Here is a 15,541-nt window from a genome sequence, read left to right as displayed (position 1 = left end):
GTCCAGCTGGATACTGGTTGGATGCAGTTAAGCGTGCCCAGTCCATCAGCCTGGGGAGGCTGCAGAGCATTTTTCTGCCCTCTCAACCAAATTGTCTGGGGAGGCGTGTTCCTCCTTAAACATACATCTCTAAAAATAAATAGTATGGCTTGCTTTCATCTGAGGGTTGAACTTTGAAGGGCAGAGGGTTGATTTTGCTGTTGTTGTTTTGCATTGTCACTTTCTAATGGTTAAAGAAAAAAAAACACATCTACGTTAAAAAATTGTCATCCAAATGGCCATCTCATTCACGAAAGTATGTGAAGCCAGACACAGTAGGAATCTCATGTTCCTTTTCCTTTTTGGGATTTACAACATGGCTGTATCTTTCACCTCGGTGACATTCCAGATAGGGACCCCAGTTTGCAGTGGGCCTGCAGCAACTCACAATACGCTGGAAAACAAAAAACAAGAGACACTTAATGTCCTACCTTAGTCTGTACTATTCTTAAAATTCAATAAAGCTGTAATTCTGAATATGCCCTGCAACTCAACAAATAGCAGATAAATTATCTACATGTTTTTTTTTAAAGCATTCCAAATGTCTTTGTGTTCAGTGAATTCAGCCAGAGAAATTATATAAGCAAAGAAAGCTGTGACCAATGGGACTCCTTTGCAAAGCTTGGCAAGGAGAGCATATCTCAATTCCTACATTTGCTCATTTCAGTGAGGAATAGGAAGCAAAACTTCAGGAAAAAAAAAAAAGATATATATATATATATTATATATATTTTTTTTCCAAAGTTTAAAGGTAGATGGAATAACAACAGAAACCATGAGAAACACTGTTGAATGTGTGGGTGCACTCCCAGAGAATTAGATTTTATCTTCATATCAGATCACAGTAGTGTACATTTGCCTCCAATTAAACTACCAAAGATGTGCTTTCGTCTAAAAACGCAGTTGATGACACCTTGAGGTACTGAACATGCTCTTGAAAAGAGGGCACAGACATTCCTTAAAATTCCAAGGAAAGTGAGATTTGGTGCTCTGACAAATTTTTTGTGCCCTTACCTGACAAATGTTTCCTTCAGCTTTAAATATTTTTACAACAGCGACAATGGGAATCCAGATGACACAGAAGATAATCATACACCAACCAACAGCAGTTCCCCAGGCTGGATATAACACTGAGCCATAAGTGGGAGTTGAAAACGTGACCAAAGACCAAACCAAAATTGCCTATTAAAATGAGAGAGAGAGAGAGAGAAGCAGAGTTCCACATAATTAACTTGCACTGTATTTCCAAGCTAGTTAAAAAAAGGACCATCTACAAATACTGCACAGTTCTCTCTTGCTTTCTGAACATGAGATTTGTTTATGCATCCTAACACTTCAATTACATTTACATTTAAACAGAATGAGATTTCTGGGTTCTGTTGCAATGTTATGCTGGAGAATATACCTGTCTGCAAATCTCTTGGATTTGTGATATTAATAAATTCTGTAATACAAATATAATCCAACCATCTGCAACTACAATTAGAAATGCAGGAGTAATGAAAAACTGAGATGCATGTGACAGCACAGACAAAAATCTTACAGCTGGACATCCGAAGAGTAAATCCATGTCAGGGATCTGTCCAGAAAATGGGATTTCTCTCAAATAGGAGAGTCTAGCTTTTCAATTCGTCATTGCAGACTGAGAGAACGTGAAGTTAGCTGCTAGGACAGACTCTGGTTGCTCTGTGTTACTCCTTGAAACGTAGATTCATCTCACTAGCTACTGATCTGAAGGTCTAGCTTCTCCTGGAAAGGACCCAGAGAGGAGTGATATGTATAGGAAAGCACAGGTAGCATATAGATTGGTCTACTGACTCCATCATACCTTGTCTCTACATACAGTGCCCAGACACTCATTTCATGTCTGCATGGAAACCCATTCTATACCAAATTAATAAATTCTGTCACACTAACGTAATCCAGTCATCTGCACTCACCACTAACAGCACAGGAGTAAGGAAAAACCAGCACATTCTCCACCACAGCCAAAAGAAACAGCTTTTCTTTCCAATCATCATCTCAATGTCTTCGATAAACCTGTTTCCTCCTGTTGAAAAACAATTACATGGTGCATTGTAAAGCTGGTATGTATCTTGCAAGTGTGTTTACTTAAAAGTAGTAGAAGAAAGGTCTCCAGTTCTGTGATAACAAGATGAAAGACTTTAACCGTTAAGAAGTTATAAATATTTTATTGCATAATATAAAACATTTAATATAGATTGTGCCTGTGATTGTATAGTCAAATCATGTCTTTTCAATGCAAAAAAATTACCGTAAATGTAGACGACGCCTATTATCTCCAGGACAGCAGCAATAAGTATTCCCCATCCAGCACAGAAATGATCTATTAAGTTAACCCAGTAAATTCCTGCCTGCAGAACAAACAAGAAAGAGGCAAAAATTTACCTGGTCCCCAAAATTTATTTATGTAAATAAAATAAGTTGTGTCATTCAAATCTTTTTAACTAGTTACCAGTCTGAGTTTTTTTAATTCCTGATTCTTTGAGTTAAGTACGCATCTGTGAACATTATTTTATTTAAATATCTCTGTGTAAAATTGAAAAGCACATCTGATGAAATACTATAGATCTGCATATTAACAAGATACGTGTACATGCAAAGTATATATAAACAGCTGATAGCAAGATTCAGCTTTGGAACTTAACAGTATCAAAGCATCAGCTTCACAGGAATACAAGAAAGAATATAAGATTAAATGTTGGCAAAGCACCAGCTTGAATATTGAGCAACAGGAATAGCTATGCCAGTTAATAACTCTGATAGTTTTGTATATTCCTACACACACAAGTGTCCCAGATTGGTTATACACAGCTTTAAACACCTGAATACAGTAGTAGGATCACAAAGCAGAGAACAAGCTTTATAACACTTCACACTCCTTCATATTAAGTCCTTTGCAAATTTCTGTCTCATTTTATAACCTGTTTTTGCTTGACCATACAACTGCCTATTCACCACAACCATCTTCATTACATTCTCAGACTAATTGCATGCATAAATCTGTATTGCTAATGTAAACATTGCAATGAACCTGTACATCCTTCAGTGCAACTGCCTCAAGAAAAAGTAGAGTGTACAGAAAATTCCATATATTTCAGAAGTAACCATGAGCTAATTGTTTTTTATGACTTGAACAGGCTATTACTCAAATGCTGTCCTGTCTGTTAGTCGGTTATGAACACAAAGATCCCATCTACATCTAGAAACAGTTCCCACAGTGCTGCAGATATACTGTATGCATATGCTTTAGATTCTTCAAAGCTTCCCCATGAGAATTTCCGCTTTGCATGTCCAGCACATTGATAAGATTCATGATTCTCTCAGATCCATAAAAAAAAGGAGCACTCAAGGAAGCCCTTGTCACACTGTGAAGGGATGATTTGACTTATCACTTGCCACATAACTAAAGCCATTGCCAAAGAAAGTTTAATGCCTCACCTGAGTAACACAGATAAGACCAAGAAAGAAGAGCAATATGCACACACCCAGGGTTATAGGGATTCTCAACTTTTTCATCATTTGGGGATATATATCTTGTATGGTGGTTGTAAGTGTTTCTGCAAGGGAAGGATAAGTGTGGGTTTTGAACAGAAGCAGCACAATTACAAAAGGACTTTTCATTTGAAAAACAATGGGTTATTTAGAGCCTCACTCACCTATGGTGGCAAATTGAGAGTCAAGGCCCAAGAGCAGAAGCATGAAGAAAAATAAAAAGGACCAAAGAGGAGAAACTGGTAGCTTGGAGAGAGCCTCTGGGTATGCTACAAATGCCAGATCAAAACCTGCAAAGAAGTGGAATGAAGGATGTTACTGTTACGCCTTAGTCCAAGTAGGTCCCTGTAATGACAACAGCCTTGTGCAGATCAACCTACCTGAATCTACAACCTCTGACACAGGTCTCTCCAACACAAATGCCATATGTCCCAAGACGGAAAAAATTGCAAACCCAGCAAACACACTGGTGAGGCAATTTGTTACACAAACAAAAATAGCATCCGAGTAGCAGTTGTTGTGGAACTTATTGTATGAAGACAAAGCAACAAGCCCACCCCATGCCACAGACAGGGAGTAGAATATCTGAGTGGCTGCATCTTTCCAAACCTACCAGAAACAAGAACATGAGAGTTACTGTACTACTTATAAAACATATCACAAATATTCAAGTCTTCCCTCCACGGCAGCTCCAGGATTTTTCTACACTTAGTCAAAATATCTAATTTTATTTCATGTGAATTTCAGAGTAGGTGGGATATAACTTGCTGGTGACTCTGCAGTCTTCAGCAAAAAATAATATCATCTGTGATCTCAGGAAGGTCACTTCCCAAGTATGTTGCCAAATATGTAAGCCTTATTGGATTAACCCTGAAGAAGAGATTCAATTCATTCACATATGTAGGTTGTCAAGATAGGAGTCTTGTCACAGTGCCAATGAATAAGGAAAACCAGGACAGGGTATGAGAAATGAGAGTTTCCATGTGCTCACCCACTTGTGTTCCTCACACCATGACCCAGACAAACCACTTCTGTGAGAAACTGTGCCTCTGCTGCAGCTCCACAGTTAGTGCCAAATGCTTGCAAAAAATACCACAAATTAAGTGCACTGAATATTTGCTTTTCTTCAATAGATCTAAGTTCTTCAAAGATCTAATGCTGTCCTAAACTAGGACAGAAAAAAATCCAGGCTCCCTTTGCATGAAGTGCGTTTCCCTGTCCACCTAATTTTTTGAGCTAATTTGCTGTGCAAGGCACAGCACAGATTTCCAACTCAGGTGGTCCTTCATTTTTCTGATAAAGGCCCTTGAAATCTTTAGCAACGTGGGCCTCGCAAGGAAGCAATGCTCACTCCCACAGCGAGAACTTTCTCAGCAGGCTTTGCTAGGATGAAACCCATGCCTCCAGAGAACTACTTGGAGGCAATACAATAGAAATTGCTACTGTCTGGTGTGGTAGGGAGGAAGCAGAGGGTATATACTTTTTAGATCAAGCATAGCTAGAACAGGAACTTGGACTTCTTATAGAGCTGGAAAATCAGAACCCAGCTGTGGATAAGGAACCAGGGCAGGAAGTGAAGAAGCATTTGACTGGATTAAAAAATAAAATAAATAAATAGCTCCGTAAATGGCAAGCCCATACAACCACAGAAGTTTGTCATGCCTCCAGACCTCACACTATGTCTCACCTCTGCCTCCATCAGCTTGGTGATGTTGGACTGTTTCCCAATGTAGTATTCAATGCCATCCAGAGCACCTTCCAGGGTGGCACCTCGTACCAGTAAGATGAGCAGGATGACATAGGGGAAGAGTGCAGTAAAGTAGACAACCTGCAGAAAGAAGGGTGGGGATGCACATTAGCAGTGAGGGGATGCACAGCCCTCTGTGCATGAGGAATAATGAGTGTTTACACTAAGAGCTGCTGGTACAAACAAAGAACAGATGATTAGGGAAGTGAGGCTGAAGGTGAACATACATGTCAAACACTAATCATCTGGCTTAGCCAGTTCTGGAACTTCATTCCAGCAGAAAGCCCAAGCCACATATCCACTTCTTAGATACCACTTGATCAGTTTCAGAAATGTTTTCTGATATGTTTTACTGCAGTAGCAAGGCCTGAACTCAACTACCCCAGCTGTCTCTTGCTAGGCAGTGTTTCTAGCAAATGAGAGCTTGGAGACAGTCTAAATTAGGTTATCAGGATGGAATTACCTCCTGTTGAGACTGAAAAAGAAAACCATGCTGGAAGCTTTTATTTTTACTGGAAACAAAGTTTTTAAGCTCTCCCAGACAGAGATCTTTTTTGTTGTTTGTCTATTCAACTTCTAGCATGATGGGATCCAGGCCAGCAGCAGGGCCCAGCAGTGCTATTATGATGCAGGTTATATTCAACAATACTATTGTTTCTCTAACCTTGGTTTCAGCGTTACACAGCCAGATAATTGACACAATACTTCTGATTACATCAAGCCATAGCACTACGCCATCATATGACCGGTTGTCATTTTTGAAGACCTCCTTCACATATATTTGCCCACAATGGCCAATTCTCTCCACGCTTCATCTTTTCCCAATTCCTTCCCAACTAGATTGTTCTAATTCTCAACTTATTCCTCAAAGAGCCTTACCTTAATACAAGAACAGAAGTGACAGTTGGAAGAGCCATTTGCTGGGAACCCAAGAAATGTGAGTGTAAGAAGAGCATTATGCCAGAAAAAAAACAAGGCTGGGAAAGCACAGATATTCCATAGGTAATCCAGTACTGAGAGAGACGGTAGAAAGCTTGAAATAGAAAAGGAGAATAGAGGGAGATATTAGAATGAACAACAGCAAACAGGTAGTAAGGAATCACAGAAGGCAGGAAAAAATGAAATTCAGCCTTCCTGAAGTCTGGAGAGGAGCTCACCTACCCCAGGAGAAGCCAGGCAGCCAGGGGAGCTCAGCAGAACCAGAGTCTGAAAACCAACATCTGTGGGGACCTGGCCCCTAAAATCTGCTTGAAATCTTGAATATAAACAAGATTTCACAACCAAGTAGGAACCAGTACCTGCATATCTGTTTACAGGACTTGACCTCTATTGTCCAAACATCTCATCTAGTCTGTAGGTGCAAATTATTGGGTGTTACCAGGGCGGGCAGGTGTGTGCAGTCACATGCACATGTCCATCACAACAGGCCAAGCAACTGCCAGAACTCAGCCTGGATCACTTGCATGACGGCACAATCTGTGAATACATGGCCCTGGTGGAGCCAGGAGAGCAGTGCATTAAGTAACTGCTGTGCAATCAGCATCTTACTCATATTTTATGTAACAGTTATGAAGCCAAGGAGCAGCAACAACATCTAATTCAGAGACCAACAGAGGGTAGTAGGTTAGGATTGCATCCTGCCTTGTGCTAGCCTCCCTGAAGTCCAACTGACATTGGAAGTGCTGCTGGGCAGGATCAGGCAAGAAGTCTGCTGTCTGCTTTTCCTAAATTACCTTTCCAGAAGATTTTATTCCTTTAAACAATGCAGCTCCAACAATCATCCAAGACAGGAGGAGGCACAGGGCCAGGTACCACACGATGCTACCAGTCTCGTCCAGCCCACTTGAGCGCTGGAGAGCCACTTTACTGAAAGCACAAAACACTGCAATGAGAACAGAGTGACAGCAGAACACACTCCCCTTTGGCCCCTTCCTAAAGGAAAATGTGCTGCTTTCTGCAGATATTACAAGACCCTGCAGACGTTTTCACGAGTGTGCAGCTGTAACTGCATGATTGGAGTTGAAAAACAAAATATTTAACTGCATGTTTTTCACTTTTTAATTTCCGCCAGCCCTCAGTTCTCCATATGTCTTCCATCGTGACTACCACAGCCTTTCAAGTTAACCATAAAATTCTAATGGCAGAAAAAGAGCCTGTGAGAAGAATCAGTTCCCAGGCAAATAAAAATAATGTGGCTAAAGAAACAGTTTTCACAGTAGGCCCAGGTTCAGAAGGTGAATATATTTTACACAATAACTCCTTAAAAAAAAAATATATATATATATATATACATACATATACACACACACACACACACACATCATATATAAAGACACGATGTAGTTCCAACCAGGACTCAAGAGAAGAGGACTTCTTTAGATGGATTATTTTTCAGTTTGCTACAGATTGACTCTTTTGCTTCCATATATATAATTTTGAGTGCCCAGCCTCACCAATGAAAAATCTGTGCAGACAGAACATAAGTTACATGCCCACACTCCTTGACTAGTTTGTGTCTTACTTACTTCCAGTACTGCTCACTGGGAAATTGCACTGGTTTATAGTTTATGGTGTCATTGATACAGGTGAGATTGTTGCTTGTGATGAATGAGTAGTTTGCATGAATGATTTCTCCATTTAAGGTTGCATTGCAGTCACTTACTGAAAGAAAAAGTGAAAAAGAAAAAAGGGCCTATTAACAGGCAGTGATAAAAAAAAAATGCCAGCCTATTATACTAAGTATGTTTTCTCAAGTTATAGCTTCAGTTTTTCTACTAAAGTAACAACATTTAGAAGTAAATTTGAACTACTACTTGCAGCTGTGAGTTTATTACTCTGAATGTAAATCTAAACACCAGAAATCTGGTGTGCTCAGCTCCCCCTTTCACTTTTTGTAAAGAGTACTTGCAAAAGGCAGAACTGAGGATAGTTAAGATCTAGGCCTTAGTTATTCTATGAAAACCTTTGTCCCAAACCAAGCTTACATGCTGTTTATCCTCTAGCAGCTTGACACTATTGTGGTAGAGGACTTCTAAAGAACTTTAAACATTTTCATTACTGTCATTGGTTTTTGTTGTGGTTGTTTGTCAGTCTGTATTTGGGGGGAGGGGGTGCTAGAACATAAAACAAACATGATCTGCTCTCATTATTGAAGAACAGCACTGTATCAGCACTTAGTGTGGAAGTCTGGTTGAAGAATACTTGAGATCAACACCTTCAGTCGTGTTTTGTATTGCTCCAGCACTTTGAAATTCTAGGTTAAAACATGTTTGTTCTACTCATAAGCAGGAGTCATTTTTTTTGTTGTTGTTGTTAAATAAAACATCTTAACTTCATTTTATGAAACCTATGAATCTTATGAGATATTAGCAAATATGCAGTTAAGAGAGTTACAATTGGATTAGCATTTTAAACAATATAATCTGTCATGATCCTGTCCCTGTTATTTTAATAATTTCAGAGGTTACATGGCAACATATTTCCAACTGGGCTAATAATTAATAATTATCTCACCAACTTCACCTTTTGCCTTAAACTGGTCTGATACGGAAATTGTTGAGATAAGTGTTTGGCAGTACGTGGACTGCCAAACGTCAAGAACAATAGCATGGAGATATGTTCTAAACATAGAATAAAGTGCAAAACCAATGCCTTGTTGGTGCTTGGGATTACCATAGCCACAGGAGAGGCATGAAAGTACCCCCAATAAAAGAATAAGAAAGTATAAGAAGAAAAGTAAAAATAAGAAAAGTAAGAATACTTTTGTTTCACATAAGGGAGGTATTTACTTTGCCATGAAGCCCAATGAAATGGGAACACAGTATTTCTTCTAGTATGTACAATCCCCAGAAACATTAGAGCTTAAAAGAGAAAAAAAGGCAACCAACAAGGAAAGTCCACCCCACCTCTCTGTAGATTTCCTAAGTACCCAAAACTGGTAAAAGGGAAGCAGACAAGCTTCAGGCTTGTGTGTTTAGAGACAAAATCCAGGAACAATTGTTTCAAGCCATCTTGCTCCTGTAATTACTCCCAGAAAACATCATGAAGTACAATTTTTCAAAAGAGTAATATTAAGCTATATCTGTTGAGTACTTAGGCGTGTTTTGCTGCAGAACTCATCTGCCCATGAAAAGCAATCTGACCATGGTAGCACTTTTTGAAATGAGGCAAATAAGTAGTAGAGTGCATAAGCGATGATAACATTGTAGTAGATTGCCACAAATGTTGAGATGATGACCATCGTGACGCCCACTCCTGAGAAAGAGAAAAGACATTCGTCTTTATTACTCTAATCTTGGGCTGAAAAATTGAATCTTAAAAAGTTACTTGGGAAAAAGATTACTTTTAATAATTGCAAACAGCCACCATGAAAGGTTAAAACCGTAAAATGAGAGGTATGACCAACTCAGATGTGGTTTTCAAACAGAGTTTGAATAAGACCCATAGAAAAACTGGGATAGTTGTTAAGTCCAAGTCTAAAGGAGAAATTCAGTATTTTTGTTCTCTCCTAGTTCAGTGGGAAGCTTTGATTGCTTAGTAAAATAAAAGAAACTATACAAGAACTAGGACTGATCAAGACATTTTAAAGATCCTTGTGTAATGATTAATTTTGCCAGTAAATGAGAAACAACACAGCTTAGTCTATCTCTGCCAATAATACTGTTATCCTCCTTTGTTAAAATTAACATTGTTCCGAAAGTTTGGGAAAATCTGCTAAACAGGTCTTAATTGTTTTAGAGTGTATATTTAAATTTTTATCTTCACAGATACATAAAGCATTAGCTGTGTCTATAGACTTTTGCTTTGCAGATAAACACACTATTCTTCTCGAAAATTGTTGTTTGTGCTGCAGAATGGAGACTGGCAAAAGGAATAAGTATTTAGCCAATCAGCTAGATTGTAATCCCTTTTGTTTCTGTAGAGAACATGGCAAGTAAAGTTCTTACTGTATCAGAAAGAACTTCCTTGTTCCTACATTAATTTCTCTGATAGATAAAGAGGACAAACAAGACCAATTACATAGTCCTTTACACCCATCAGAAGTCCTTGATGACTATAATTGAGTAAAGCACGCAGCCAGTTGCTTCCAAACGCATGTCTTCATATCAAATTCAAACTCTCACAGAGATATGGAAACTACTACTACAGGACATAATTTCTCTTATCACAAGACGCACCTCACCTTATAAAGCTGGCGTCTAACCTATTTTATCATAACAACAGATGAATCCCAATGCAGTGACATGGGTGAATGCACACACAGTGGCGCACAGAGCAATCAACCCTGTTTTCCTGTGCCAGCTCCAGTAGCCAAACACAGAATTAGCAGATCAGCATGGAATTGCTTTGCGAGGTATTTAGGATATATACGTAAAGAAACAGCAGTAAAGTTAAGTTCCGAAAAATGATTTGCAATCTCTTACATACAGTGCTAAGTATTTAACTGGGGTTTTCCTCACACAGCAAGCTCTCTAACTTTCCTCTCTCTGGACAGCTGCAGTTAGCCTGGCAGGCTGCATGACACCAGGGCAAATCACAGATTAAGCCTCTCATAATTAACAACTTCATGGAAAATCATTAACCCACACCTATTTATTAGTTCACTGGTAAGAAAGATATATATCTGAGAGCGTAACACTAACCTTGTAATGGTAGGAATATTCTCCACACAAAAAATGACTTATCACAGTTAATAGATGTGGATTAATGATTAGTCCACAGAATTGTTCACTAATAAAATTAGAAATAACTATAAGAAATTTTAACGACACCAACCTTGAAACAATGGTAATATTCTCCAGACAGAAATTGGCCCTAGACTGGCAAACTGCCCCAGGGAACATTCCATGAAAAATAAAGGCAAGCCAGCTAATGCCAACATCAGTGTATATGGGATTAGAAAAGCACCTGAAGGAAGAAGAAGAAAAAAAAACAACACATAAAACAATGAATATTTCAGTAGTCACCATAGTTGTAGTACGTTTTATACTCCTGCTTTTCCCTGCCTCAAATAACCCACTGATTTTGTTTGTTTTGCTTTTTGCAGAATATAGATTTATAAACCTTTTTTTCTGTAAGACTAAATAGTACCTATGATGAAGAGACACAGATTACCAGAAGAACCAGTTATTTACATGGTATTATTTCTCTTATAGAATTAAAAGCATTTTACAAGAACTACTGAAGACTGTTCTCATAGAAACAGGAGCACTGCTCAGCTGTAGGCTCCATTGGCTTTGTCTGCTTTCTATTTCATCTTCTGGCTTTTAATTTAAAGAGGAACAGAACCATCTCTTCATGTACTTAACTCTGAGTTGCAGCTGCACTGTTAGAGTAGCTACTGGATGTCAAAGCATGAAAATTATTTTATACGGTTGGCTGACTCCTGTGTCAAACAGGATCTCAGCATGGCTTTTGTGAGTCCATCTTAAAGTGCACATTAACCTGATATCAATGAGAACCCTGTTCTGTGAAAGGGATTGGCACTGCTTTTGTGTGTGTTCAAAAGATAGGGAAAGTGAGAGTTCAGCTTTCCTAAACATGACCTGATATCCACACGTGTAAGTGAACTGAAATCCATCCTCTTTGCTGTCAAACATAAAAGCAATCAAGGACCCAGTACTACAAGGAACTGCAAATACCTGCTATAACTTAAGGATGTAAATCCCCCCTCTGAATTAGCTGGGGCAAAGAAGGATACAAAAAATGGCACAGATATGGTCCAAACGCTAAGCTTTCTGCTGCAGCGGATACAAAGCCACCTAGTAGATGGCATACTGTCATGGCTTGTTTTGTTTTAAAAATTTTCTTCAACAACCGTAACTAAGACAACTGGGCCAATAACCTCAAACCAATAAAACTTCTGTACCAAGAATCCCATCTTGTGTTTCACATGCAGCTGAAAGCACTGTGTTGCATTCAGAAACCAGAATTTGACTTAAATTGACTGTTAGGCAGAGTAAATAAGTCTATACGGTTAAGTTCTCTGCAGTTACTTGGCATTTACACTCTCTTTAATTAGGAGCAATTGTCTGGCAGGTAGACAAAGCCCTGGGATCATAGGCCAGAGCCTCCATTTGGCTTTGCCACTAGTTTATCCTGTTAGCAGGTAAAGGTTCTCTCTGCCTCACATTTCTCAAGTATCTGATGGGGATAATTATCAAGCTTGGATTAATTATTCCAGCTTAGCTTGCTTGCTGGGCAAAACAAAGGTTGAGAGAGAATTCAATTGCTCTCTACAGACATATCAGAAGGTTAACACTGAGGAAGGATAATGGCTATTTAGGTTAACAGAGGATATTGGCGCATTGATAAAAAGGCGCAAGCCTGTCATGAGTAAATCATTAGAGCTCTCAAATACTCGGATGGAAGTTTGCAGTTAAAACTCAATATTTCCCTCCTCAGGTGGTACCCAAAGAACACAGAGATGCTTCTTCCTCCTCTTGCCTTTCCTATCAGTGGGCATTATGCCATTTCCCAAGGAGATGCTCACATCCAGCTTTGACAAAACACACCCAGCCTCAGGGCTTGCCTTCACCACTCTCAGAGATAGCAAGGTGTGCCCACCCAAAAAGGCCATTCAATACAGTTACCTCCACCGTTCTGGTAGGTGAGATAGGGAAAACGCCACACGTTGCCCAGGCCCACAGCATAGCCCACCATGGAGAGCAGGTAGTCAGCTTTGTTCGACCAGTTGCCACGTTCCAAGTTCTCATCGCTGTCACTGGCATGGGCATCTTTTTCATTTGACAAACTGAAGTCCTTGGAAGAGAAGAAGGATGGCTCAGGATCACTCACCCCTGATGTGAGCAGGGCTGTCATATCCTCACTTATCTGTCCGCAGCTGCACCCGGGCATCACTGAGCAGGGCAGCTACATAGGGAAGGCAGAGCCAGGCGGGTTGCCAGTCCAGCTGGTCCCTGGCCAGGCAGCATGGACCAGTTAGAGAGTGTCGTCCCTGAGAGCCCAAAGAATCTTCAGGGACGGTCTTGCCCTACTCCTACCTCAGCCCCTGTGGGGGCATCACCTCCAGGGGACACCCCCCCTACTGTGCCCCTGTACATGCCAAGGTGCACCCCTACCTGTCCAGGTGTTGACCCCAGCTCATCCCCCTTTGCTTACATGTCTGAGTGCCCTTATATTCTTGTACCTGCCCGAAGATGGTTTAATGCCTGCTGAAGTGCAACCATACCTCACCTGTCCAGCACTTCCATAGCTGCCCAGGTACACATACCCTTCCAGCCCAAGTTCCCCACGCCCACATGGGATACCTTCATATCCTACCTGCTTAGGTTCACCCGTACCCGTTCTCCCACACCTGCCCAGGTACCCCCATCGCCCACCTGCCCAGGTGCTCTCATACCTGCCCAGGTGTCTCTGTACCTCACCTGCCCTTCTGCTTTCGTACCTGCTCAAATTCCCCCACCTGCCCTGTGCCTCCCCCATCCCCACCTTCTTCTTCCCGCAAGAGAGGAAACCCAGCAGGCTGAGCATCCCCATAGCTGCCGCTGCCGTTGCCGCTCTGCTCTGCCCGCGCCGCCTGGCTCCTGGTCCTTTATCGGAGCCGCCTCCCGCCCGCCGCCCGCCCCCCTGCCGGGAACCGCGGCCTCGGGGCTGCCCCGCGGTCCGGGCGGGGCCGCCGGCGATGCGGCACCTCCCGCCCCCGGGGCGCTGCTCAAGGCATCCCCTCGCCACCCGCCCCAGTCCGTGCCCACTTCCCCTCCGCACACCAACCGCGCACCCACATCCTCGAGAACACCCACCTGCCTAAGCCTGCCCCAGTCTCCTGCCCACTTCCCCTCCTAACTACCCCCTGCCCTTCCCAGCCTTGCCCCAGACCCACTTCCCTCATCACACACCTTCTTCCTTCTCTGCCCGTACCTTGCTTCCACCTACAGAGCTGCCAGCTCCCCCCGACAAACACATGCCTAAGCACCACACACCTGCCAGAACAACCAACCCCACGCTCATCCCCTGCATCTCACTGCAGGGCCGCTGCCCAGCCACCTCACCTATGTTCATGCCATACAAGCAGACCCCTGCTCACGAGTTACCCCTCTTTCATATCCATTTCCCACACATCCTTGCCTCCTTTTGCTTCTCTCTCTTCTCCATGCTGGAGTCTGAGCAAAAGAGACACATGAAAGCAAAGGGCACAAGGGGGTTAAACAAGATGGAAATTTCAGTTTCTAAACACACCTTCCATGCACAGGACAGGCACAGAAAGGGCAGGTCATAAAAACAAAGCCAACCTACAGAGGAGGAATTTAACAAGCATGACAACTTTAATGACAACTTTTGTGAAGACCTCCCCTGCTTCACCCACCCAAGTGGCATTCCCCAGGCATGCCCTAAGGACACAGAGGAAAATGTTGGCCAAAGAATACCAGGTGTGCATGTGCAAGGGGATGCAGGTTAACTAGCTACTTAATGCATCTTCAGCTGCTCTTTTCTAAGACTCTCGGATCCACACTCTGACAAACATACACTGTCAGTCCTCAGTTAGTGAGATTTCTTGTTGAAGAAAGCACTACCATGGCTCAGTCTAGCCATGAGTAAGAGCTGTATCAGGAGTGAGAAGTGTGGGAGACAGTGTTTGAATCATAGGAAGGTCAAATCAGATTTTTACTTAAAAATAAAAAATAAAAAACACCCTGTGCAGCAGGTTCTGTAGAAGACTTCTATTTTAGCCACTAGACAGATGCTAGAATACTGTATCTTTTGAACAGAAAGTAAGCACAAGTCTAGTGTGCTGGCATGATAACTCTGGAAATTAAAATAAGTGAATCAAGAAAATGCTCTTGACAGGTTGCCCATGAATTGTGGATTCAAACAGTCAAGCCACAAAATGCCAAGCTTCAAACCAGTTCTGTACAAAACAACACAGAATTTACATACCCTGAGGACAAACCGAGAAATCAGGCAAGATCTTTCCAAAGCCAATTTGATTTAAACAAACTAAAATAACCTTTCTGACAATCCTGATTTGAGTTAGGAGTATGGAATATGTAAAATGAGATAGCATGACTTTGGTTTGGATTCTGGTATCTGTGGATTACTAACTCCCCAGGTAGAAAAGAAAATGTTCCTGCAAACAACGCTGGGCCTGACAAAAGCAGTGACTTCTCTTCCAAACTCATGATTCAGAACTAGTTATCAGCTTGTTTAGAAACAAAATGAGATGAAAAACAACCTGTTAGCCACAGCCTCTCCCTCCTTATTAGGATTAAGTGCATGTTG

General features: G+C 41.4%; 1 protein-coding gene across 1 annotated transcript; it reads right to left on the bottom strand.

Moving 5' to 3' along the window:
* Window positions 1–283: 283 nt before the first annotated feature.
* Window positions 284–13,872, bottom strand: SLC6A14 (solute carrier family 6 member 14). The gene is made up of 14 exons (XM_035541599.1): window positions 13,754–13,872; window positions 12,895–13,063; window positions 11,078–11,209; window positions 9,395–9,556; window positions 7,828–7,963; window positions 7,036–7,168; window positions 5,243–5,383; window positions 3,936–4,164; window positions 3,720–3,845; window positions 3,502–3,620; window positions 2,315–2,414; window positions 1,980–2,089; window positions 1,054–1,221; window positions 284–433 (listed from the first exon to the last, which is right to left on the bottom strand). The coding sequence occupies exons 1-14, from the start codon at window positions 13,799–13,801 to the stop codon at window positions 284–286; spliced, it is 1,923 nt and encodes a 640-aa protein (XP_035397492.1). The 5' UTR covers window positions 13,802–13,872.
* Between the last annotated feature and the right edge of the window lie 1,669 nt (window positions 13,873–15,541).

The sequence above is a fragment of the Cygnus atratus genome, chromosome 13 (genome assembly GCF_013377495.2).
Source record: "Cygnus atratus isolate AKBS03 ecotype Queensland, Australia chromosome 13, CAtr_DNAZoo_HiC_assembly, whole genome shotgun sequence".
Taxonomy (NCBI): Eukaryota; Metazoa; Chordata; class Aves; order Anseriformes; family Anatidae; genus Cygnus; species Cygnus atratus.
The sequence above is the reverse complement of the archived record's forward strand: the minus strand, read 5'-3'. Positions and strand labels throughout refer to the sequence as shown.

Bases quoted from the DNA above. Each gene is read 5' to 3' on its own strand.
- SLC6A14 (XM_035541599.1), bottom strand. From the start codon at position 13,801: ATGGGGATGCTCAGCCTGCTGGGTTTCCTCTCTTGCGGGAAGAAGAAG. The intron at 1,222-1,979 runs GTGAGTGCAGAT...TCATTTTAATAG, and splicing joins TTACTCCTGTGCTGTTAGTG to GCAATTTTGGTTTGGTCTTT. The intron at 434-1,053 runs GTAAGGGCACAA...TTTGTTTTCCAG, and splicing joins CTGAAGGAAACATTTGTCAG to CGTATTGTGAGTTGCTGCAG.